The sequence below is a fragment of the Sorex araneus genome, chromosome 9, assembly GCF_027595985.1.
Source record: "Sorex araneus isolate mSorAra2 chromosome 9, mSorAra2.pri, whole genome shotgun sequence".
NCBI lineage: Eukaryota > Metazoa > Chordata > Mammalia > Eulipotyphla > Soricidae > Sorex > Sorex araneus.
This window is the reverse complement of record NC_073310.1, coordinates 12,137,108-12,160,944: the sequence shown is the minus strand read 5'-3', so window position 1 is coordinate 12,160,944 and position 23,837 is coordinate 12,137,108. Positions and strand designations below refer to the sequence as shown.

At 53.9% G+C, this 23,837-nt stretch overlaps 1 protein-coding gene across 1 annotated transcript in view; it reads left to right on the top strand.

Annotated features, from left to right (window-relative positions):
* SVOP (SV2 related protein) overlaps nucleotides 1-23,837 on the top strand; it is a 60,533-nt gene that overhangs the window by 12,837 nt on the left and 23,859 nt on the right. The window contains exons 2-6 of the mRNA XM_055146914.1: nucleotides 3,308-3,468; nucleotides 7,715-7,800; nucleotides 9,943-10,041; nucleotides 12,123-12,194; nucleotides 23,630-23,754. Coding sequence (XP_055002889.1) covers nucleotides 3,308-3,468; nucleotides 7,715-7,800; nucleotides 9,943-10,041; nucleotides 12,123-12,194; nucleotides 23,630-23,754 — 543 coding nt within the window. The remainder of the gene's footprint in view (nucleotides 1-3,307; nucleotides 3,469-7,714; nucleotides 7,801-9,942; nucleotides 10,042-12,122; nucleotides 12,195-23,629; nucleotides 23,755-23,837) is intronic.

Here is a 23,837-nt window from a genome sequence, read left to right as displayed (position 1 = left end):
GGCTTTTGTCAAAACTGGGGAACCAGTGCTGGCGGGGTCGCAGACACAGGGGGCTTCCCGTGCCTGTTGGTGCGGACAGGAAATGATGCGGGCACCGTGGGAAACGCCAGGGTGCTTCCTCCAAAAAGGAAACACTTACGGTCTGGCCATTCTGCGCGCGCCGGGGGCCAGGTATTCCGAAGACGGGAAAGCGGGGACTCCTTGTGTATCCTTGTGTATCCGTTTTTATTTGGCAGGAGTGGGGCCTCACTCAGTAGTGCTCTGGGGTGATTCCCGGCTCTGTGCTCAGAAGTGACCCCAAGCGGTACTCCAAGATCCTACATTCTTGGCTGGGGATCGAACCGGGGTCAGCCACGGGCAAGGCCAGCCTCCTGCCCTCCCTCCTCTCCAGCCCCTGAGCACCTGTTTTTAGAGCAGCTTTATTCACAGGGCCCAAACGGTGAGGTGCACTGGACCAGAACTGAGTGTTAAAAGTAGGTAAAGGGGGGCCGGAGCGATAGCACAGAGGGTAGGGCGTTTGCCTTGCACGCGGCCGACCCGGGTTCGATCCCCGGCATCCCATATGGTCCCCCAAGCACCGCCAGGAGTAGTTCCTGAGTGCAAAGCCAGGAGTAACCCCTGAGCATCGCTGGGTGTGACCCAAAAAGCAAAAAAAAAAAAAAACAAAAAGTAGGTAAAGGACGGGGCTGGAGCGATAGCACAGTGGGTAGGGCGTTTGCCTTGCATGCAGCTGACCCGGGTTCAATTCCCAGCATCCCATATGGTTCCCTGAGCACTGCCAGGAGTAATTCCTGAGTGCATGAGCCAGGAGTAACCCCTGTGCATCACCAGGTGTGACCCAAAAAGAAAGAATAAAAGTAGGTAAAGGGATTTATCTGATAACCTTTCAGTATCTGTATTACAAACCACAATGCCAAAAGGGGAGAGAGAGAGAGAGAGAGAGAGAGAGAGAGAGAGAGAGAGAGAGAGAGAGAGAGAGAGTGCCTGCCATAGAGGCAAGCTGGGCGTGGGGGGGTGATGGGAGGGAAGCTGGGGACTCAGGTGGTGGGAGATGTTCACTGGTGGAGGGACGGGTGTTGGAACACTGTATAACTGAAACCCAATCATGGACAGCTTTGTGAGGGTCTCTCTCACAGTGATTCAATTAAAAAGTAATTTAAAAAAATAAAATGGCGAAGTAAGCTGAGTGCCTTTGTGGGTGAGCAGAGAGAGGCGTGGTGACTGGACCGTGGAATCATATTTGGCATTAATGAGGAAAGTGAGGCTGACATTGGCCGCCCACAAATGAGCCTCGGGAACATTATTATGCTCAGGGCAAGAGACCAGTGACAGGGGAAAAAAGGGGGCATGCTTCCTCTTGTCTGAGCTGCCCGAAGCAGGCCAGTTCCCAGGGACAGCGACTAGAGTGGAGGTGGCTTCAGAAGACCACGGGGACCTCGTGGCTCAGGGGTACAGTCTCTGTGTGCGGATGAGGACGGTACTGTGCATCCGACGCCAACGTGTGTCACGCCATAGGACTGTCAGATTAAGACAGCAAAAATGGCAAATGGTCCCTTGGATAGATTTTACTCCAGTGGGAAGAGAGGAACTCCCGGCTTAGGCTCTGCTTCTAGGGAACCAGGTTATGGTCTCAACTTATGGACGAGGTCACCTGGGGCTCCGAGGGACTAATTCCATCTCTTATCCAGTGAGCATGACACGAGCCCCCACACCTCAGACTTCTTGTGAAGAGAGAGTCCAGCAAGGTTGTGGATGAACATCCTCGAGCGAGGAAGAGGAGTAGCAGTGAGGAGGAAGAGGAGAGGGGGCAGGAGAGCCAGCGGCTCAACCCTGTTATGGTCAAATGTTGGCAACTTCCTGTGGTTCAGCCTCACAGTGGTGCTTGGTCCTTTAGCGGGGCTGTAGGAGCAGCAAATATCTGTCTCTCCCATTGTTATCTCTCTTTTATACTCCTTGTGTGTGTGTGTGTGTGTGTGTGTGTGTGTGTGTATGTAATATATATATTTTGCTTTTGGGGTTACATCTGGCGATGCTCAGGGGTTACTCCTGGCTCATGCACTCAGGAATTACTCCTGTCAGTGCTCGGGGGACCCTATGGGATGCTGGGAATCAAACCCAGGTCGGCCACGTGTAAGGCAAATGCCCTCCCCGCTGTACTATAGCTCCAGCCCCTCCTTACGTATTTTTTAAATGATATTTTTTCTTTTCTTTTTTTGTTTTGTTTTGTTTTGTTTTTTGTTTGTTTGTTTTGCTTTTTGGGTCACACCCAGTGATGCTCAGGGGTTACTCCTGGCTTTGCACTCAGGAATTACTCCTGGCAGTGCTTGGGGGACCATATGGGATGCCGGGGATCAAACCCGGGTCGGCCGCGTGCAAGGCAAACAAATGCCCTACTTGCTGTGCTATCGCTCCGGCCCCTAAAGGACATTTTTTCAACAAAAAAAAAAAAAGCATCTGGGAGCAATGGATTTTGTTGCCAGTTTCCAGCGGCTGCACTCGGTGATACTCAGAGCCAAGTCCTGGTGCAGGGGCTCGAACCCGTGCCTCCTGGGCACCAGCCCTGTGAGCTGTCTCCCCGGTCCCATGAGCACACGGAGAGGCAGAGACACACCGGCACCCTGAGAAGGGTTGAACCCTGGCTCTGCGCCTCTACCTCTGGAACCCTGGGCAAGTCTCGTGCAGGCAGGATACTCTCTCGGCACCTGGTGGTGACAGTGCCAGCTGGGTAGGGCCTGCGGTGTGGTGGGAATGCAGGGACCCTGGCTGGGGTCAGGCTCCGGGAGGAAGCGGCACGTGGGACCCCGTTGTCTGCCGGCGTGAGTCCCAGCCATCCCTTTGTGCCTGCAAATCCCTTCGCCAGCAATCCCGTCCCCGAGCCGTCTCAGGCTGCCGGGCTTACAGCCGCCTTTCCTCACCCCCCATTTCCCGAGCACCCAGGGGCCCCGTGGTCCTGAGATGGGGCACTGGACACACGTCCCTTGGCAAGAGACAGGGAATGGCGCCGTGGTGGATGACAGCGGTGTAAGGGATGACTCTATTTTATTCCAAGCTCCCCCGTTTTCCACATCGGCCCAGTTCCCACTCCCAGCTCGTGGCACCCTCTGCCACGATGCCCAGGACATCTCGGGCTATTTTAAACTGTTGCGGAAGTCCCCCCCGGTGCTCGGCGGGTGGAGGGGGCACCGGCTGGACCCTGGACCAGGAGAAAAGGCCTCTCACCTGTCTGGGGCAGCAGAGCCCCGCGGCACGTCCATCCAGGGGCACCCTCGCCATCCCGCCCGGTCTGACCCGCTCTGTCCTACTCCAGGGTGGTGAAATTCCGACGCACGGGGGAGAGTGCCAGGTCAGAGGACGACACGGCTTCGGGGGAGCATGAGGTCCAGATCGAAGGGGTCCGCCTGGGCCTAGAGGCTGTGGAGCTCGATGATGGGGCCGCTGTGCCCAAGGAGTTTGCCAACCCCACCGACGGTAAGGGGGTCCTGCGGGCGGGGCTTCCCCGGGGCGTGGTCAGAGGCTCTGCGTGCCGGCCGTGTCTCCCCGCTCACGGCAGAGAGGGCTGTGGGAAGGGCCAGGGGAGGGCCCCGAGGCCCAGGGGTGACCCCGGAAGCGTGGGCTGCACTGTTTGGCTCTCCCCAGCCATCACAGTTACATCACAATCCCCGTCGGCATCACTGCCCAGTCCAGGCCTGAGGGGCAGCAGCGACAGGGAGGGGGGTGAGGCTGCAGCCATGCCTGTGATGCCGATGGTGCTGATGGTGGCGGCCATGGTGGCGGTGGTGGTGGTGAAGGTCACGGTGGTGGTACTGGTGATGGCGATGTTAAAGGTGGTGGCTGGGTGGACGAGGAGGACGGGAGCGATGCCAGTGGCAGTGAGGAGGATGATAACGATGTGATGCTGGTGGTGGGGATAGTCCTGGAGATAATGGTGGTGGTGGTGGTGATGCTGATGATGATGGTGATGGTGATGGTGAGGATGGTGATGAAGATGTTCCAGATGATGATGATGGTGGTGATGATGATGGTGATGCTGATGCTGATGCTGATGGTGGTGATAGTGGTGGTGATGCTGATGGTGATGGTGATGGTGAGGATGGTGATGAAGATGTTCCAGATGATGATGATGGTGGTGATGATGATGGTGATGCTGATGCTGATGCTGATGGTGGTGATAGTGGTGGTGATGCTGATGGTGATGGTGATGGTGAGGATGGTGATGAAGATGTTCCAGATGATTGTGGTGATAATGGTGGTGATGGTGATGGTGATGGTGAGGATGGGGATGAAGATGTTCCAGATGATTGTGGTGATGATGGTGGTGATGCTAATGGTGATGGTGATGGTGGTGGTGGTGGTGGTGCTGATGGTGGTGGTACTGATGGTGTAATGGTGCTGTGGGTAGTGTGGCTGACGAGAGTTCGGTGAGGATGAAGGCAACGGTGCTGGTGACATGAGTGATGTGAGCAGCTGACGCTGGCTGAGGATTTACTCCGTGCCGGGCACTGCATTTCTCGTGCTGCCTCTTACATCCTCACAACAGATCCCCTGAAACTCGTGCCCTCTCCCCTAGCAGAGGAAACACACTCAGGAAGCCCCTGGTGCCGGGCACACAGTCGTGGCAATTAGCCCAGCTGAGCTGCCACATGCAGCCTGGCCTCAGAGCCACTCTCTTTCCTCCCCCCGTTTGTGGGGGGTGAGAGGGGCTGGGCGAGGGCCACTCCGGCGGTGCTCAGGGCTTCCTCCTGGCTCTGTGTGCGGGATCACTGATGCGCTCAGGGGAAGCGGTGCTGGGGTTTGAGCCCCCTCGCTGCAGCCCCCGGGCCCCCTTTCTGAAGCACGACCTCGTGCTCCATCTGAGAGGATCTGGGCACAGACAAGTGCAGACGGGAGGCAGCCCTGAGCACTGCTGAGTGCACCCCCCCAAAACAAAGAAACCCCACAGGAAGCCCCAGGCAGCATGGGTGGGGGGGCGCTGGTCTCCCCTCACCATCAAACGCTGAGGAGTGGAAACGCGCAGATTCCCAGATGAGGGAGAACCGGTGGCTCCAGCCCACGGCCTGCAGAGTTTTTAGTTTCATTCCTGTGTCTTGCTGGTGTCGGGGTCCAGATCCCAGGCCTCACGTGCGCAAGGCGAGCTCTACTCGGAGCCTGGCGACCCCGCGGGGCCCGGCGGCAGGAGGTCTCGAGGCAATGGCGGGGAGGCAGGAGGCCGTGCCGGGCGCTGAGACGGCCCCCCTCATGCCCACCCAGGCTCGGTGTTGCCATCGACGATGCAACGATGACCCAGCTGTGTGACCCGGAGGCAGGCCAGGCCTTTCTCTGCACCAAGGGGCCAGACGGGGCCTCCACTGGCCTGCCGGTAGCAGAGACTAAAGCAGCGAGTTCCCCTCATGACTGGACATGCTCTTAGCCCAGTGCCTGGCAAACGGTGAGCCGTTACAAGGGCTCTGTCATGTTGCGAGGCTTTGAGACAGGAGGGGACAAGCCCTTATTTTTTATTTGTATATTTCCTTATTTTTATTTTATTTTATTTTATTTTTTTGCTGGTGGGAACCAGTCCCTGCTGTGTAATAAACGCCAGCTCACGCTTCCAGAGAGAATCATGACGGGAATAAGAGGTCCGGGATTGAAAGTGCAAAAAGATGGGGGCTGAGAAAAATCATCAGAGGCAGTGCTCGGGAGGCCCGTGCAGCATATTTCATTAGCGGGGAGCTGGGAGTTTGGGTGACACTTAGTGGCACTCCTGGCTCTGAAATCAGAGGGGCTTTGGGTATCCTATGTGGTGCCGGGGGTTGAGCCTGGGCTGGCTGCGTGCAAGGAAAGTGCGCTATCCGCCATACTATCTCTCTGTCCCTATATTTGTAATTTTCCATTCAGTTATAAATTTTCGAATCTACTTGGATTTACAGGCTGTAACTCAGGGAGTCTGCGTCTAGTTCCTACAGCGCCCCCTAGTGGCAGCATCCGGCCTCGGGTACCACGGAGTCTGTCCACAGAACTCCAGGCTGGATTCAACGTGGCCAGCTTGTGTGCCCGTGGCAGCTTATTGCGTGCAGGACGCAATAAGCGTGCCACATTCTATTTTAAGTCTTTCAGTGCCCCTCAGAGACATCGATTAGTGGTAACTTGTATATTTCCCCCACACACACCCGCATCTGAGCATAGTGTTTATTTGGGAAGCAATCAGGCCTTTGTAGAAATTATACACACAATAAGAAAGTGATGCTGGGAACAGTAAGACAGTGAATAGGCCTGGGTAGGGCCGGGCAGGGCATCTGCCTTGCATGTGGCTCATCCAGGTTTGATCCCTGACCCCCCATAGTGTCCCCAGAGCCCTCTAGGAAGAATTCCGGAGCACAGAGCCAGAAATAATAATCCCTGAGCATCACTGGGTATGACCCCAAAGCCAACAAAAGAAAGAGTGCTGTTCCAGAAGGTTACCTGTCAGCACACTGTTGCCACTCAGTCTTGCTTCCCCCGAGCTTGGTGCACCTACTCAGGAATTTTATCACAAAGTCAGCCTTGGCGGGACACACGTCCCTTTGAGACGCCTTCCCTCCGAATAGTGTGGGCACCTTCCAGCTCAGCGCAGAAGGAATGTTGCTTTTAGAAGAGTGTTTACTGGGGAGGGGGACTGGGGAGATTGTACAGGGCTTTAGGCCCTTTGCCTTGAATGTGGTCAACCCTGGTTTAATTCCGGGGGCCAAGTTATGAGTAGGCTCTGGGTATCACCGGGAGTCACCCCCACTCCCCGAATCCAAAGAAAACAAAAACTCAGATCCTGCTCTTGTGATAAAATTCCTTTCTCCGCTGATAATGGAAATGAAACATGTTAAAAGGAAAGTTAGGGGCTGGAGCTATAGCATAGCAGGTAGGGGGTTTGCCTTGCACACGGCCTACCTGGGTTCGATTCCCAACATCCCACATGGTCCCCCAAGAACTGCCAGGGTTAATTCCTGAGTGCAAAGCCAGGAGTAACCCCTGTGCATCACAGGGAGTGACCCAAAAAGAAAAAAAAAAGGAAAGTTAAATTCTCACACTATATCTCCTCCCAAAGGCAACCAAAAAAACAAAAACAAAAACAAAAAAAAAGCTAAAACAGAGTTCAGAGAGTTTTAAAATTTGTTTTTTGTTTTATTAGGCAAAGTTCAGCAGTGCTCAGGGGTTCCTCCTGGCTCTGCACTCAGAATCACTTCTGGTGATGCTTGGGGGACCATCTGAGATCCCGGGGATTGAACCCGGGTCGGCCACGTGCCCTCCCCACCCCCAAAGTTCAGGTTCTGTATACCTACACACAAACACAGATTTCAAAAACCATAACCAAAAGAAATAGTTGTCAATCTTCCTTATTTTTCAACGGGATCAACAATGTGTTATATACCTCTCCTTATTCCTGCCAGTTCTTCTTAACCGGCTGGGTTGTTTCATAATAAGGATACAGAACAGCTGATTTATAGTCTATCATTATTCCATCCACTTCCTGTGGCATGACCTGCCATATGTTGCCAGCTCTCCTGTAATCAACGTGGCAGCCGACCCTGCAGCCTCAGAGGGTTTCCGACTTGTTGGAGCATTTCTCTCATACCCCCCTCTGCAAGAGGGATCGGGCTCCCTTGAATGAGCTCAGCGGAATACCACCACCTCAGTACTGCTCCCCAGCTTGCGACCACACAGCGGTGCACTCACGCCTCCCTGCACCCCCCCCTTGCCTTCCCAGATACGTTCATGGTGGAAGATGCGGTGGAAGCCATTGGGTTTGGAAAATTCCAGTGGAAGCTGTCCGTCCTCACCGGCCTGGCCTGGGCAAGTATCCGGGGCTCCGCTCCCATCCCGTCCCCAGGGACTCTCCCTGCGGTCAACCAGGAAAGACATGGTACCCGCCACATAAAGCCTGTACTCGCATCAACAGCTTATGTTGCGTGACCCTGATGATGATGATGATGATGAAGGTCTGTGCGTGGGAGGGGTGCTTGGTGTGGTTGGCAGTGACCCTGCAGGAGGAACTGAAGCTTGTAAGAGATTCTCAACCCTTGGGGCTCAAGGCTGCCACCAGAGCTATGTCATTGTGGGGGCTTTCCCTTCCTTAAAAGAAGGAGGGAAGGCTGGAGCGATAGCACAGCGGGTAGGGCGTTTGCCTTGCATGCGGCCAACCCGGGCTTGATTCCCAGCATCCCATATGGTCCCCTGAGCACCACCAGGAGTAATTCCTGAGTACAGAGCCAGGAGTAACCCCTGTGCATCTCCAGGTGTGACAAAAAAACAAACAAGCAAAAAAACAAAACAAAAAAGGGCAGGAGCTGGAGATAGTACATAGAGTAAGGCACTTGCCTTGCACATAGCCAAACTGGGTGTGACTTCGGCATCCCATAGGGTCCCCCAAGCACTGCCAGGAGAGATCCCTGAGTGCAGAGCCAAGAGTAATCCCTGAGTATTTCCAGGTGTGGCCCCCAAACCAAAACCAAGCAAACAAACGAAGTGTACAGAGAAATGTATGCTTTGTTTCAAAGGATTTGCAGGTCCAGGCCATAACCCCCTAATCTACTGTAGTAAATTCTGCGTTTGGAGCGTGCATACCACTGAAACTCATTTTTTGTGAACAGGAAGAACATGTAGTTGTAAAAACAATTTTTTTTCCCCAAACAGTTCATCACTGTTAGGGCGCGGATCGAGATCTCCCTATAACGACAAAGAGACTCCAGAGACTGCAAACAGCAAGCAGGGTTTATTGTAAGACTGGCTAGCCAGGGTCCAGCTGCCTACACGGACACGCAGGTCCAGCAGGTTGGGCAAAAGACCCCGAGCTTCTCCAAAGGAGATCTTATATAGGCCTTCCCCGGCCGTTACAGCAGAGCCCTAGCATTTCATAGCAAATAGATTTGTAATATTACAAACTTTCTTAACCAGTCCATTTAAAAGGACATCACTCCTTAGCCTATGGTTTTAGAGATCAGTATTTCCACCAATATTCAGGAATGTCCCGGTTCTGGGGGCAGTCCTGAGTCCTGTGATATGGTCTTGTGATATGGGTCTGGTTATCTGGTCTGACCACCACCCTTCTTGCGACCCAGGGTGCCTGTATCCAAATTCCTTGCTCCGGGACAGATAGACAAGTTATTCTACAATGAGGGCTCCTGTGAAAAGAGTCTTAAGAAAGCTAAATAGATTCCTGTGGTCTGTCCTGCGCCAGATCCCCACAATCACCAGCACGAGCCCTTAAGTCTTTCCCCACCAAGTTGAAAACCCATCGTTGTCCCCAGCCACCCAGGTCTGCTTCCGGACTCACTTTCCTGCTTCACTACCGTCTGCAGAGTCCCGTAAAGATTCTGTGTTTTGATTACCTGGGCTGCAGTGAGACTCCATCCGTTGTTTTGAAAGTCATTATTGTTACAGACGTTGACAAGTCTACATGAACAAAGACAAACGAGTGTCTAGTGGGGCGGAAAGAAAGAGGATGGTTGTCTCTCTACCTTGGCTGAAAGATTTTTTTCCTAGGATTTAAAAAACAAAAAACAAAACAATGTGGTTTTCCCAATCATTTGGAGGGTCCCAATCTTGGGGGAGGGGCGTGGGTCACATTTAATAGCTTGCTTCTGGCTCTGTGCTCAGGGATCACTCCTGCTGGTGTTCAAGGAGCCATTTGCGATATTGGGGATCAAACGAAGTCAGTCATGTGTAAGGCAAGTGCCTTACCCCTTTATTCTGCTCTGTAATATCTCTCCAACCCTCTCCCTGCCCACTTAAAAAAAAAATTGGGAGCACACACACACACACACACACACACACAGAAATGTTCAACATCTCTCGGTGGGTTCCTGCCCCGTGCTGCCCTGTGTTCGCCGCTGAGCTCTATGTTTTGATAGGCGGTAGAGGACGCCGCCGGCCGTCGGGGAAGTGTGACTCTGTGTGGGGCGGTGCTGGACTCCTGGTCCTTGCTTCCTCCCACAGATGGCCGACGCCATGGAGATGATGATCCTGAGCATCCTGGCGCCCCAGCTGCACTGCGAGTGGCGGCTCCCCAGCTGGCAGGTGGCCCTGCTGACCTCGGTAAGCCGCAGGGAGCTCGTGCCGGGGACACCCAGCTCTGAGTCCTCGGGGCGTCCTGGGGTGCCCCCCTCCTCCCGCCGGTGCCCAGGGCTCAGCAGAAAATGAAACCCCGGCTAGACACCCCGTGACCTCAGCTGCTTCTCCTCCCCTCCCCCCTTTTATAGCCCGGCAGGCTGGCGGCCAGTGTTCAGTGCTGCCCCTCCCAGCAGGCCCCCAGCACCCTGCACCATTTCTGGGGGCGGGAACCCTCCTGGGTCTATCACTTAAACCTTTTAAGATGGGCTGTTTGGAGGTGTTGGGGGGCACAACACCCAGCAATGCTCAGGGGCTACTCACGGCTCTGAGCTCAGGAATGACCCCTGGTGGTATACTCCGGGGACGTCTGGGATGCTGAGGATCGAACCCAGGTCTAGCTGCGTGCCAGGCAAATGCCCTCCCCGCTGTGCTATCGCTCTGGCCCCTAGGATGACTCACTTTCTCTGACGGCCCAAAGGAGACGCCGGTTCTGTCCATTCAAGGGCAAACTGAGGACTGGCTTAGTACAGTGCCTGGCACCAACTAACTTGGAGGGGAGGGGAGCTGCTGGCCTCTGGAACTGAATTCAGAGCAGAGTGACTGACCAGGCGACACGCCCCCCCTTCTTGTTTTAGGGTATACCCAGCATCGCTCAGGCACTGTCTCAGGGTCACTCCCAGGGGTGCTCAGGAGACCACGTGGTGCCCTGGGTTGAACCCAAGGCTCCTGCACATGAAAGACACGTCAGCCACGTGACCTTCAACCTGCGCCTCCATTTTTCTCAGCAACAACATTCTCAAAGGAAAGGGTGGGGGGAGATATAGAACAGCGGGGAGGGCCCTTGCCTGGCATGCAGCTGACCCGGGTTTGATCCCTGGCACACCACAGGGTTCCCCAAGCACCACCAGGAGTGACCCCTGAGTGCAGAGTCAGGAGGAACCCCTGAACACAGCTGGGTGTGCCCCCCAACCCCCATAAAAGAAAGGGCATGGCCAGGCTGGGTAGAAGATAATAAGGATGACACTCACCAAAGCTGCCACTTACTGTAGCCAAGGGCTGGATACATCTTCCACAATATAGTTGCAACACACATTGTACTCTTTATTTTATTTTATTTAAAGTGTTGCAGAGTAGAAGGGAAAGGAGAAGAAATTCGCCAGCTGACTAGGAACTTAGGATAGGACTGAGTTCACAATATGGTTTTTCTGGTTTTGTTTTTGTTTTGGGGCCACACCTGGCAATGCTCAGGGTTTGTACCTGGCTCTGCTCTCCGGGATCCGTCCTGGCAGGCTCAGGGGACCATAAGGGATACAGGGGTTGAACCCAGGTTGGCAAAACACCCTCCCCGCTGCACTGTCACTCCTGCCCTCTTCATTGTTTACATCCCTTACCTCCATGTATCTTTACCTTCCCGATGCCGGAAGTATTTCATGTTGGCGGATGGTGTTTTTCCTAACAATGTACCTACATTTTAAATCACATTGTTTTTCCAATCCGAGAACACGAGGTTTGAAGCGTTAGTGCTTTTCCTCTGCACTGAGTTATCATGGTCATTTTTAGTAATAGGCGATAGATCAAAACCAGATGCGATTCATTTCATAATGAAGGGGGAGTGTAAGTACATTGTTGCAGATCATAGAGCCTGAGGGAGGGGCCTGGTGTGGGTCCCCCGTAAGCAAAGCACTCGCAGACTGACTGTGAAAATGAGACAGGCTCAGGGGCTGGAGCAGGTAGGGCGTTTGCCTTGCATGCGGCTGTCCCGGGTTCGATTCCCAGCATCCTTGACAGTCCCCCGAGCACCACCAGGAGTAATTCCTGGGAGCAGAGCCAGGAGTAACCCCTGAGCACGGCAGGGTTTGCCCCTCCCCCAAGCCAGAAAATAGAAGGAGGGTTAGCCTCGTGCCCCTGGGTGGGGGGCTGGTGGCAGGGCTCGCAGGTCAGTGGAACCCCCTGAGCTGGGTCTCCGGGTGTCTGTTGGCTCAGGTGTGGCTGTCCCCAGCTCCACGTGCTCTGCCCTTCCTCTGCCACGCTCCGAGCCACTCACGGAAGCGTCTTCCCACCCGCAGGTGGTCTTCGTGGGCATGATGTCCAGCTCCACGCTCTGGGGGAACATCTCAGACCAGTACGGCCGGAAAACAGTAAGACCCCCGCTCCCCACCCCGCACTCCTAACCCCCACGTGCCTGGGTAGCTGCCCCGAAGATGACCAGTAGCCGAACCCCAGCAGGCGGGAAGCGGGGGCTGGAGAGAGCACTGGGGAGCTGGTGCTCCGAGCCCACCCCCCTCCCAAGAGCCCAGGGCTGTGTCCTGGAATCGAGACCCCAATGCCGGTGCCCACTTACCGCCCCCACCCCTACAGGAGGCTGCAGTGGGGAGGGGTGGGGAGTGAGGGGCTCTGGGGTTGTCAGAGAAGACAGAAGGAGAAAAGAGAGGAAAGGAGGGGAGAAGAGGGCATAAGTGGGGAGAATCACTGCTTTGGGCCGGCAGCTGTTAATGGAATGAGCAGACTGACTCCCGAACCTCTCAAGAACTTTCCAAACCCAAAGGAAATCTCTCTCCTGAGCAGACTGGGGCTGGGAAACTCCTTCCTTCTCCCCTGGATAAAAATCATGTTGAAAGATGGTTGGGAATGATCCCTCTGGATAAGAACTGAGTACTGAAGACAGGTAAAGGGACAGACACGATAACCTCTCAGTACCTGTATTGCAAACCATAGTGCCCAAGAGGAGAGAAAGAAGAGAGAGAGAGACAGAGACAGAGAGACAGAGAGAGACAGAGACACAGGGACACAGAGAGAGAAAGAGAGAAGGAAAGTGCCTGCCATAGAGAGGCTGGGGTTAGGGTCGCAGGAGGGAAACTGGGTCTATGGGTCGTGGGAAATGTGCACTGGTGGAGGGATGGGTGTTGGAACTCCAGCGGTTACTCCAAATCATCTGCTTTGCAACTTTGTAACTGTAACTCAGGGTGAGTCAATAAAACAAACATACAGAAAGTAATTGCCAAAAATAGGATTGAAATTTAAAAAAATATATTGTTGATCCTCCCGTTCTTGAGGCAGATACACCTATGCATGCGCACGCACGTGCACACGCACACACACAACACACACACACACACACACAGAGCACAAATGTACTGAACCCAAAATTCTGCCATTCAATTGCCAAGTCATGAAACCATGAGGGGGAAAAAAAAAAGGAAGGGACTGAATCTAAACCTTAATCTGAGGCCTGGCACAGTCGCTGGGCTCCAACAGGGAGGCCCGCTCCCGCTTAGCCTTGCATCCTTGTTTATATCGGAGGAGGTGACCAGGAACCACAGCTCCCGGTTTTTGATTCTCGAAGCTAAAGGGCGAGTGGACTTTTGTCCTTGGCGTGTCCTCCAGCCTTGCCCTGGGGTGGCCAGACCCAGGACAGAGGACGCAGAAGGCTCCCTGGGGCCATGCTGTGATTGATTGGTGATGTCTGCCACAGGTGCAGCAGAGGGAGGTGGGGAGTCTGGACTCCAGGGGAGCGGGGAGGATGTTTGTTCACACAGTCCTGCCTCCCACCGGGTCCCTGAGTGACCCCAGCAGACACTGGGAGCAGAAGCTCCCTAGTTTCTTGAGTGCCGGAACTGGGCAGGGGAGACTGGCATCTCCCCATCCCCCCAACCCTTGCCAGGCGCTGGGCTATTCTGGGGTGTGTTCTCTGTGAACCTCGTGCCCTTGACTGTCCTTGGAAGTGTCCACTCCCTCTCGGCCGCTCAGGCAGCAGTTCCTGCGTGTTCCCAGGAGCGGCCCTGGAGAATCTAGATAGATGTCTTCTGTGTGGGATGGGCCTCCGAGCAGAGAGCTACAAGCTTGGGGAAGGGTTTATAGAACTTTTTGGTGTGTGTGTGTGTGTGTGTGTGTGTGTGTGTGTGTGTTGGAGGGGGCGTGGTTTGGGTCACACCTGGTAGTTCTTTGGGGCTACTCCTGGCTGGCTCTGTGCCTGGAAGTCTCCCCCGGAGGTGCCAGGGGACCCTGCAATGCTTGCCATCAAGCCGGGGCCACTGCCGTTAACACAGGCGCCTTAGCCCCTGAACCGTGAGCCTGGATCTTTACTGCCTCATGGGTCCATGTCACGTAACGATGGTGAATGAGCCCTGGGTATATTTTTAGCGCCTTCCGGAGCAGCAGATTTTGCCACTGTTCCAGCCCTGGGGTTGCTTAGTCACGTCTGGAGATGAATGGAGTGAATGAAAGAAGTCACCCCTGCCCGTTCCTTGAGCTCTGGACACACTGCAGGTGTTTGACATTCACACGACAAAGGCTGAGTGAGTGAGTGAGTGAGTCACATTCAGAGTCTGACCGGATTGATGAATCACAATTAATTTTTTTGCTTTTTGGGTCACACCCGGCGATGCTCAGGGGTTCCTCCTGGCTCTGCACTCAGGAATTACCCCTGGCGGTGCTCGGGGGACTATATGGGATGCTGGGAATCGAACCCAGGTTGGCCGCGTGCAAGATAAACTTCCTACCTGCTGTGCTATCACTCCAGGCCCCCTGAATGAGCAAACTAATGAAGGTCTGTGGTTGCGTCCTCCTGAAGGGACCCTCCAGGCCTCCTGCAGGTAGAGACCAGAGAGTCGGCTTCCCAGTTATGCTCTGGGCACCTGTGGTCATCCCCCAGCATCCAGATAGACAAGAGCACCAAGACCCCAATTCTGCACAAGCTCAAGTGGTGGTTTCATAAAGTCAAGTCCATTTTTTGGTTTGTTTGTTTGTTTTTGGGTCACACCTGGTCAGGAGTTACTTCTGCCTCTGCACTCAAGGATTCACTCCCAGCAGTGCTCGGGGGACTCTATGGGATGCTGAGCATCAAACCCAGGCTGGCTACGTGCAAGGCCAGTGCCCTGCCCACTGTGCTCTCCCTCCAGCCCCACGAGTCCTTCATCTAAACCCCACGCATGGCTCCAGCCTTGGCTTCATCGGTCCCCACAGACCCTCTGAGACCCCTGAGTTGTGAATGAAGGCTGCAGCTCTGAAGCCAGCCCGCCTGGGTCGCAGTCCCCGCTCCTCCACTCAAACGCTCCCAGAACTAGAGTAGCCATCATCCTCCCGTGCCTCAGTTTCCTCCCTGTGATGAGGAGACATACAGCCTCTTCCAGAGGGTGAAAGGAAGCAGTTGGCACAGAGATGCACCTTGCGTGTGCCAGTCCCAACCCTGAGGGCTTTGCCAGGCTCACCCCACTGTCATCGGGGGGTATGTGGAAATACAGGTGTGTCAGCCACAGAGCCAAGAACTGTCCCCACAATCCAGCTGCTCAGCATTTCACCCACCCCAAATGGTCTATGTAGCATGGCGTTTTGGGGGGAGAGGGGTGTCACCCTTGTGATGCTCAGGGGTTACTCCTGGCCCTGCTCTCAGGAATCACTCCTGGCGGTACTCGGAGGGCCCTGTGGGATGCCAGAACTTGAACCTGAGTCAGCTGCATGCAGGGCAAATGCCCTCCCCGCTGTATGATGACTCCGACCCTAGTCTATGTAGCATGGGCACAGAACTGACTCTGGTGAATTTCCTGCCCAGATCCCTTGTACCCCAGCTTGCTAGGAGGATTAAAGAGAGAGAGAGGGAGAGAGAGAGAGAGAGAGAGAGAGAGAGAGGAGAGAGAGGAGAGAGAGAGGAGAGAGAGAGGAGACAGAGGAGAAAGAGGAGAGAGTGAGAGAGAGGAGAGAGAGAGAGAGGGAGAGAGGAGAGAGAGGAGAGAGAGGGAGAGAGTAGAGAGGAGAGAGAGAGGAGAGAGAGAGAGTGGAGAGAGAGTGGAGAGAGAGGAGAGAGAGAGAGAGAGGGAGAGAGGAGAGAGAGGAGAGAGGAGAGAGTGAGAGAGAGAGGAGAGAGAGAGAGGGAGAGAGGAGAGAGAGAGAGTGGAGAGAGAGAGGAGAGAGAGAGAGAGGGAGAGAGGAGAGAGGAGAGAGAGTGAGAGAGGAGAGAGAGGAGAGAGGGAGAGAGGAGAGAGGAGAGAGAGTGAGAAAGAGAGAGGAGAGAGAGAGGAGAGAGGGAGAGAGGAGAGAAGAGAGAGAGTGAGAGAGAGGAGAGAGAGAGGAGAGAGGGAGAGAGGAGAGAGGAGAGAGCGCCCCCAGATGGCAGGACGGTGGCCCAGTGGCAGGGAGGACAGGACAGCTCTACTTATAAAGCCTGCCCAGACCTCCTGCAGGCATAGCGGGCACCGTGGCATCTGGAGCTTTGGCAGGGCAGGCCTTCCCCTGCCCCCCTGCTCCGCCCGGGCCCAGCTGGGCAGTGTCTGGGAGCGTCATAGCTGCATGACTTTGCAATCTCAAGTCAGGGGCGTGCTCACCGGGCCACCTGGATTTCTCTGTGAATTTCTACATCCCGGGGTCTTGTGGCAGGCCAGGAAAGGCAAGAACAACTGGGTGGCACCCCTTGAGGGGGTAGAGAAACACTGGCTCACTTTGATCCCCCCATCACGCAGGCTCCCCCTGGATACCTCTCTAGGCCTCAGTTTCCCCACCCATGTGAGTTTTCCAAGAGAAAGGTGTGGGGTGGGGGGCACGCGAGGGACTAGAGCCTTCGGTGACGGAGAACCGTTCCCCTGGGCTGCCCACGGCGACAGACAGATGGAGGACCGGGGGAACAGAGAAACTAGGCCTGGCCCCCGGCTGGCCGGTAGTAGGTTCATTTCTCTCTCCTCCCCAGCATAGTCCGATCTCTCCCCTTACGGCGCAATCGTGGTCGTAGTTTTGGTCGTAGTCCCGGTCGTCATAGTTCCGTCATCCTGGTCTCCTCGTAGACCTCAAAGTCCTCTCCTTCGTTGTCTCCCTCCTCGTCTCGTCGTGGTCCCGTAGTCCTCTACTTCCAGTCACCGGCGTCATCTGGTCCTGCTCCTAGTCCCCACAGACCCTCTAGTCCTCAAAGTCCCAAAGTCCCTTCTTAGTTATGTAGAACTCGTGAAGGGTGCGGTACACAGAGGTGGGGGTGAACATTGCCATAGCAACAGAGGCAAAGCCGCTCCTTCAGGGGAAGCTCTAGGAGATTAACTCACGGACAGAATCTCATCTGAGGGTTCAGCACTCCAGATTACCAGGAGATCCGCTCAAGGGCGGGATTCCATCCAGGGTGTATTGCTTTCTCCTTTCCTCAGCTAATAATCCATTTGACCAATCATAGTAAGTTTACTTCTTATAATATTTCTAGCTATTTTGTATGAACACAGTAAGAGTTATGTTAAGCTTACAGGCTGGCTTTTCTCGCTGTATATTCCAGACCACAGTCCTCAGGCCAGGTCAGTCTTTCAATCAGGACCAAGCAGGGACCTTACTCAGTTACTTCCTACTAGGGAAATCCAAACTAAAATGACAATGAGGTATCATCTCACACCTGTGAGAGTGGCACATATCAAAAATAATGGGACCAGACTGTCTTGGCGGGGGTGTGGCAAAAAAGGAACCCTCGAGTTGGAGCAACAGCACAGTGGGGAGGGCGTTTGCCTTGCACGCCGCCGACCTGGGTTCAGTTCCCAGCATCCCGTATGGTCCACTGAGCACTGCCAGGAGTGATTCCTGAGTGCAGAGCCAGGAGTAACCCCTGTGCATCGCCGGTGTGACCCAAAAAACAAAACAAAACAAACAAAAAAAACAACCCATAAATGAAAGGCCCATAAAATCAGACCGTCTGGCTGTCATGCTGTCTGCGGTAGCCCAGGATGAAGCATAACGAGTCCCAGGCATCTCATACCCTGCAGTGAATGGGTGAATGAATGATACAATACATCCATTCGTCCCAGACTGCCAGGTCCACACGGGGTGCTCAGTACCTGCCGAGTGAAGAAACGAAGGAAGGAAGCACATGTCAGCATGACAGTCAGTCACGGCTCGGGACGTGATTGACAGACAGAATGAACGAGTAATCTAGCTCAGGTTCCTGGTCCGTGGCATCGGGCCGGCACTTGCCATTGGCTGGTCATCGAAGGAATCATTGAACGAGCAAATTAACAAACGCTTGGCGTTCATGCATTACTCTCTAGAGCCTGGCATACAAGGGGCATGTGATTCCTGAGTATAGAGGAGTGGAAGGCACTAGAAGTGGAAGGGGCCAAGGCAGGATGACAAGTGTGGTTAATGAGCAGCCCCGGGCCGGGAGACATTTCTGCCGTGTCCGAGAGGCACTGGTGTGGGACTTGCTGGCAGTCCTGCATCTTTGGACCGGCCGTGACAAATGGCTGCCGGGACCTCATTTTCCAGGTGGCTGGAAAGTCCTATCTCATTGGCCAATGCAGAGCTAGTAGCAATTTGTCTAACCGGGACAGATTCCTCCACACCCATCTCTGCACGCGGCCTGGTCACCGTGACCTCCCCCGAATATCCCGCCACCCGGCGGCCCCTGGAGAGGGGGCTGGACTCGTAGGCCCCCGTAGGCGGGGGGGCACGCTCTCTCCCCTTCCTCCTCTGCTCCTCTGTTCTCCTTTCAGGGCTACTAAGCCTGCCCTGTTTCTGAGTCAAGTCTCGGATTCCAAGGCAGGAAAGCTCTTAACTGAGCTAAAGCCGGAAGACACTTATAATTAAGTCGAGGTACATACAGCTGGCACCAATTTTTTTTTTTTTTTTTTTTTTTTTGCTTTTTGGGTCACACCTGGCGATTCACAGGGGTTACTCCTGGCTCTGCGCTCAGGAATTACCCCTGGCCATGCTCAGGGGACCATATGGGATGCTGGGATTTGAACCTGGGTCGGCCGCGTGCAAGGCAAACGCCCTACCCGCTGTGCTATCTCTCCAGCCCCTGGCACCAATTTTAACAGTCATGATTTTAGGGTGCAGAAATGCTGCTTCGTGATTGCACTTGGTCAAGGCACGGTGCTACCCAGGGGGAGTGATATTCCCTGGGGGTGGGAGGAGGGGTGTAGGGTGACGGAGAGGAACAGGCGTAGAATCCTGTGCAAACAGGGGGTGCTTGTTTGCTTAAAGAAGGTAGATTTGGGCTGGAGCGATAGCACTGAGGTTGGGCGTTCGCCTTTCACGCGGCTGACCCGAGTTCGATTCCTCCACCCCTCTCGGGGAGCCCGGCAAGCTACTGGAGCCCGCACAGCAGAGCCTGGCAAGCTACCCGTGCATATTGGATATGCCAAAAACAGTAACAATAAGTCTCTCAATTAGAGACGTTACTGGTGCCCGCTCGAACAAATCGATGAGCAACAGGATGACAGTGACAGATAGCACAGCGGGTAGGGCGTTTGCCTTGCACGCGGCCGACCCAGATTCGATTCCCAGCATCCCATAGGGTCCCCTGAGCACGGCCAGGGGTAATTCCTGAGTGCAGAGCTAGGAGTGACCCCTGAGCATCACTGGGTGTGACCCAAAAAGAAAAAAAAAAGAAGAAGAAGAAGAAAATAGATTTGAGGGGCCCAGAAAGATAGTATTGCCTTGCACAGAGGCCATCTGGGTTAGATCCCTGGCCCTGTATATGGCTCCCAGCACCCCGGGGAGTGATCCGGAGCCCAGAGCCAGGAGTAAGCCCTGAGCACAGCTGGATGTGACCCCAAAACAACAAAGGGGAAAAAAATAGATTTCCAGTTGGGATTTTGCTGAACAACTTTTTCTTTTTTACTTAACAAGGGGGTGGTTCCAAGTTTTGGGATCCTCTGACTACAGGCTGCAAATTCCTTCCATACTTACTATCTTTAGATGCTCTTTGTTTTTTTTTAATGTAATGCACATTTTTTTTTTGAAAAGGTAAATGGGAAATGAGTAACCATTGATTCAACTAGGAAGAAGTTGTCTACAAAAATAATGATAACGGAAATCCAAGCAACATTATTCGAGTCTTGTTTGTCATTGCCCCATCCCCGCTAAGCAGGGATGTCGTGGGTGTTTTTAAAAAGGCACGAAACCGACTCAGGAATGAACCGAGCCGCTCGCTGCAGGGACGGCTCAGCCCGTGCACTGGGCTGATCTCGGGGGCGGCTCAGATGGGAGCAGGGGTCCTCCCTCTCTGCCCGCACAAGATGAACCCCGGCAGCCCCAAACCTCCAAGAGCCAATCACTGACACCCTCACAGCCGACCTTCACAGCTCACCTGGGGCTCCCCACGCAGAAGAAAAAAAAATCTGCTGAAACCCTAGATATACGGGACCAGTGACTGAAAACGCCAGGCCTCAGGGGACTGAAACTGGACCATCCTTTCCCACTCCCCCCCCACGACTGTCACACCCACAAACTGCCTCAGGGTGCTATTTAAGCGCATTCTTGGCTGTGATCCAGAGACCCACAAATGAATCTCAGAACCCAGCAGAGCAGCTCGCTGAAGGGATGGCTCTGTGCCCCAATTATTGAAATTTTTATAATCCTAGGGTATCTCTCTCTCTCTCTTTTTTTTTTTTTTTTGCTTTTTTGTCTAATCACTGTGATCTCAAAAGCAAACAAATTTTCATTCAAGGTGATGCACGGTTGGTTGTTTAAACGCCCCCCTCCTCCCCCCATCCCCAGCATCGGTTCCCCCAAAGACCCAAAATCATCAGGTCCACACCCTCTGCGGCCCTTTCTCACTGAGTTAAAGATCTCAAGGCTAAAATCGGCTGCTCTGTTCAGGGCTCGGCCATGAAGTGTCCCCGTGGGCTGGGGGGTGCGGGGTGGGGGGGGGACAGAGAGTTCTGCCTAGCCTCATGCTTCAGGGCCAGCCTTCCGTGGAATCTTCTCCCCGCTTCCCCGTTTGTCTGCTGTTGGCAATTCCATTGGTGATTGCATCTAGGTTCCCGCTTGCAAAACCTGCACTCCAGCCCTTGGAGCTATCCCCCAGCCCCTGAAAACAATTTATTTTTTTCCCCTTGAGGGGTACCACATCTGGCATTTTGCAGGGCTTATTCCTGGCTGTGAGCTCAGGGATCATTCCTGGCGGGCTCAGGAGATCCTATGGGGTGCCTGGGATCAAACCAGGGTTGGCCATGTGCAAGGCAAACTCCCTACCTGCTATACTATCACTCTGGCCCTAAAAACAATGATAATAATTTAACATTCACCTTTATTTTTTCTAATTCTTTAAGGGTAATTAACATCATAAATAAGCATCCTCTTTATCTTCCCTTTCAGAGTCCTGGTCAAATCCAACAATCGCTTCTCTTAGAAAAAAAAAATGATGAAAATGACTAATGCCCTTAGAAATAATTGCAAAGATAAGAGACTGAGTCACGTAATTGAGAAAGGGGATCAGTGCTTATACCCCAACAAGTGCCTAAAGGAGACTTTTTTTCTTTTTACTGTTGTCAGTTTTTTAATTTTAATTTTTCTATTGAATCACCGTGAGATAGTTTTTTTTTTTCTTTTTGGGTCACACCTGGCGATGCACAGAGGTCACTCCTGGTTCTGCACTCAGGAATCACCCCTGGCGGTGCTCAGGGGACCATATAGGATGCTGGGAATCGAACCCAGGTTGGCCGCGTGCAAGGCAAACGCCCTACCCACTGTGCAATCGCTCCAGTCCCGAGATACAGTTAAAAAAAACTTCCATGTTTGGGGCCGGAGCGATAGCACAGCGGGTAGGGCGTTTGCCTTGCACACGGCCGACCCGGATTTGATCCCCGGCATCCCATATGGTCCCCCAAGCACTGCCAGGAGTAATTCCTGAGTGCAAAGCCAGGAGTAACCCCTGAGCATTGCTGGGTGTGACCCAAAAAGAAAAAAAAAAAAACTTCCATGTTTGAGTTTCAGTCATACAATGATCGAATCCCTCCACCAGTGCACATTCTCCATCACCAGTGTCCCCAGTATTACCCCCCTACTTTTCCAACCCTCCCCCTGCCTCTATGGCAGACAATTTCCCCCATACTCTCTCTCTACTTTGGGGCATTATGGTTTGCAATACAGATACCGAGAGAGGCCATCGCATTTGGTCCTTTATCTACTTTCAGCACACATCTCCCATCCCGAATGATCCCTCCAACCATCACTGACTTAGTGATCCCTTCTCTATTCCAGCTGCCTTCTCCCCCACTCATGAGACAGGCTACCAACCATGGAGCAATATTCTTGGTCCTGTCTCTACTGTTTAAAGGAGACATTTTTAAAAGCAAGATAATGGGGGTCTGGAGAGATAAAGCTCTTGCCTTGCACACAGCTAATGTGGGTTCGATCCCAGCATCCCATATGGTCCCCTGAGCCTGCCAGGAGTGATCCCTGAGTGCAGAGCCAGGAGTAAGCCCTGAGCATCCCTAATTACATATTAGATATATAAATAATAATAATAATAATTTGGGTTTGTTTATTTTTTTTAGTGTTAATAGAAAAATTTATTGAAAAGTACATGATAGGGGCTGGAACAATAGCACAGTGGGTAGGGTGTTTGCCTTGCACGCGGCCAACCCGGGTTTGATTCCCAGCATCCCATATGGTCCCCTGAGCACCGCCAGGAATGATTCCTGAGTGCAGAGCCAGGAGTGACCCCTGTGCATCGCCAGGTGTGACCCAAAAAGCAAAAATTAAAAAAAAAAAGTACAAGATAAAGGAAAAGGAATTTTCCATGTGGGGAGAAACTTGGTATAGGATTAAGTTTAAAACTAGTTTGGATTTTATAGAGCATTGTGGTGGCTTTCTTGGGGGGTTATATTGGACATTTTGAAATAAGGTTCCAATCAGTCGAGTCGCAGACACCTCTATTTTAATTTTTGGGGTGTTTGACTCATACCCTGCTGCACTTACTCTGCGTTCAGGGATTCTCCTGGTGAGGGCACCATATGGGGTACCAGGGATCGAGCCCAGGTCAGCTAGGAGCAAGGCCGGCGCGCTAACTGCTGAACTATCTCTCTGGCACCAAGTCCCAGATACTTCTAGGGACTCCATGGATGCCAGGGGGTACAGAAGTGTCCCTCCACCACGGCCACTGCCACTGCCACGTGACACAGAGCCCCCTGACACAACCCCAGTTTCTGAGACCGCAGTGCTGTCACATGGCCTATCCTACCAAGCACAGTGTCCCTTTGATGTACGGCAAGTCAGCCGAGTTCCCGAGACCTGGAAGTGTCCCTTCAAACACTGCCCCCGCCCTGGGGCTAGAGCAATAACACAGCGGATAGGGCGTTTGCCTTGCACGCGGCCAACCCAGGTTCGATTCCCAGCCTCCCGTATGGTCCCCCGAGCACTGCCAGGAGTAATTCCTGAGTGCAGAGCCAGGAGTAACCCCTGTGCATCGCTGGGTGTGACCCAAAAAGACTCCCCCCGCCCCCCGACTCCCCCTCGTACTTTTAGGCCAAACCAAGTGAACGTCCGGGTACAGGGACCCTGCACTGTGTGGAGTCAAAGTGGACGTCACAAGTGGACAGTCTCGGGAAGCAGGACCAGAGCTTATGGGCGCCTGTGCCTTGGGGACATCTGACACCTCAGTGCCCAACGCCAAATGTCGGATAACCCAGCGTGTCCCCAGAGTCCCCCCAGTCTCAACCCCCGGCCCAGTTCAGGGGACCCTTGGCCTCCTGGGCCCTGTGGATTTCCGTTTGGGGTGACCCTATTGGTTGGCTGCACACCCGTGTGGGGTAGGAGGGGGGCGCCCGGCTTCTGGGCTTTTCGGGAGCCCGTGACCTGTGCCCCCGTGACCTGTGCCCTCTCTCCACAGGGCCTGAAGATCAGCGTGCTCTGGACCCTGTACTACGGCATCCTCAGTGCGTTCGCGCCCGTGTACAGCTGGATCCTGGTGCTCCGGGGCCTGGTGGGCTTTGGCATCGGAGGGGTCCCCCAGTCGTAAGTGAACACCCCACCCTGGCCGGCCAGCCAGGCGGCCCTCACGGGCTCGGAGGGGGAAGCCAAGGGGACTCACACCCAAC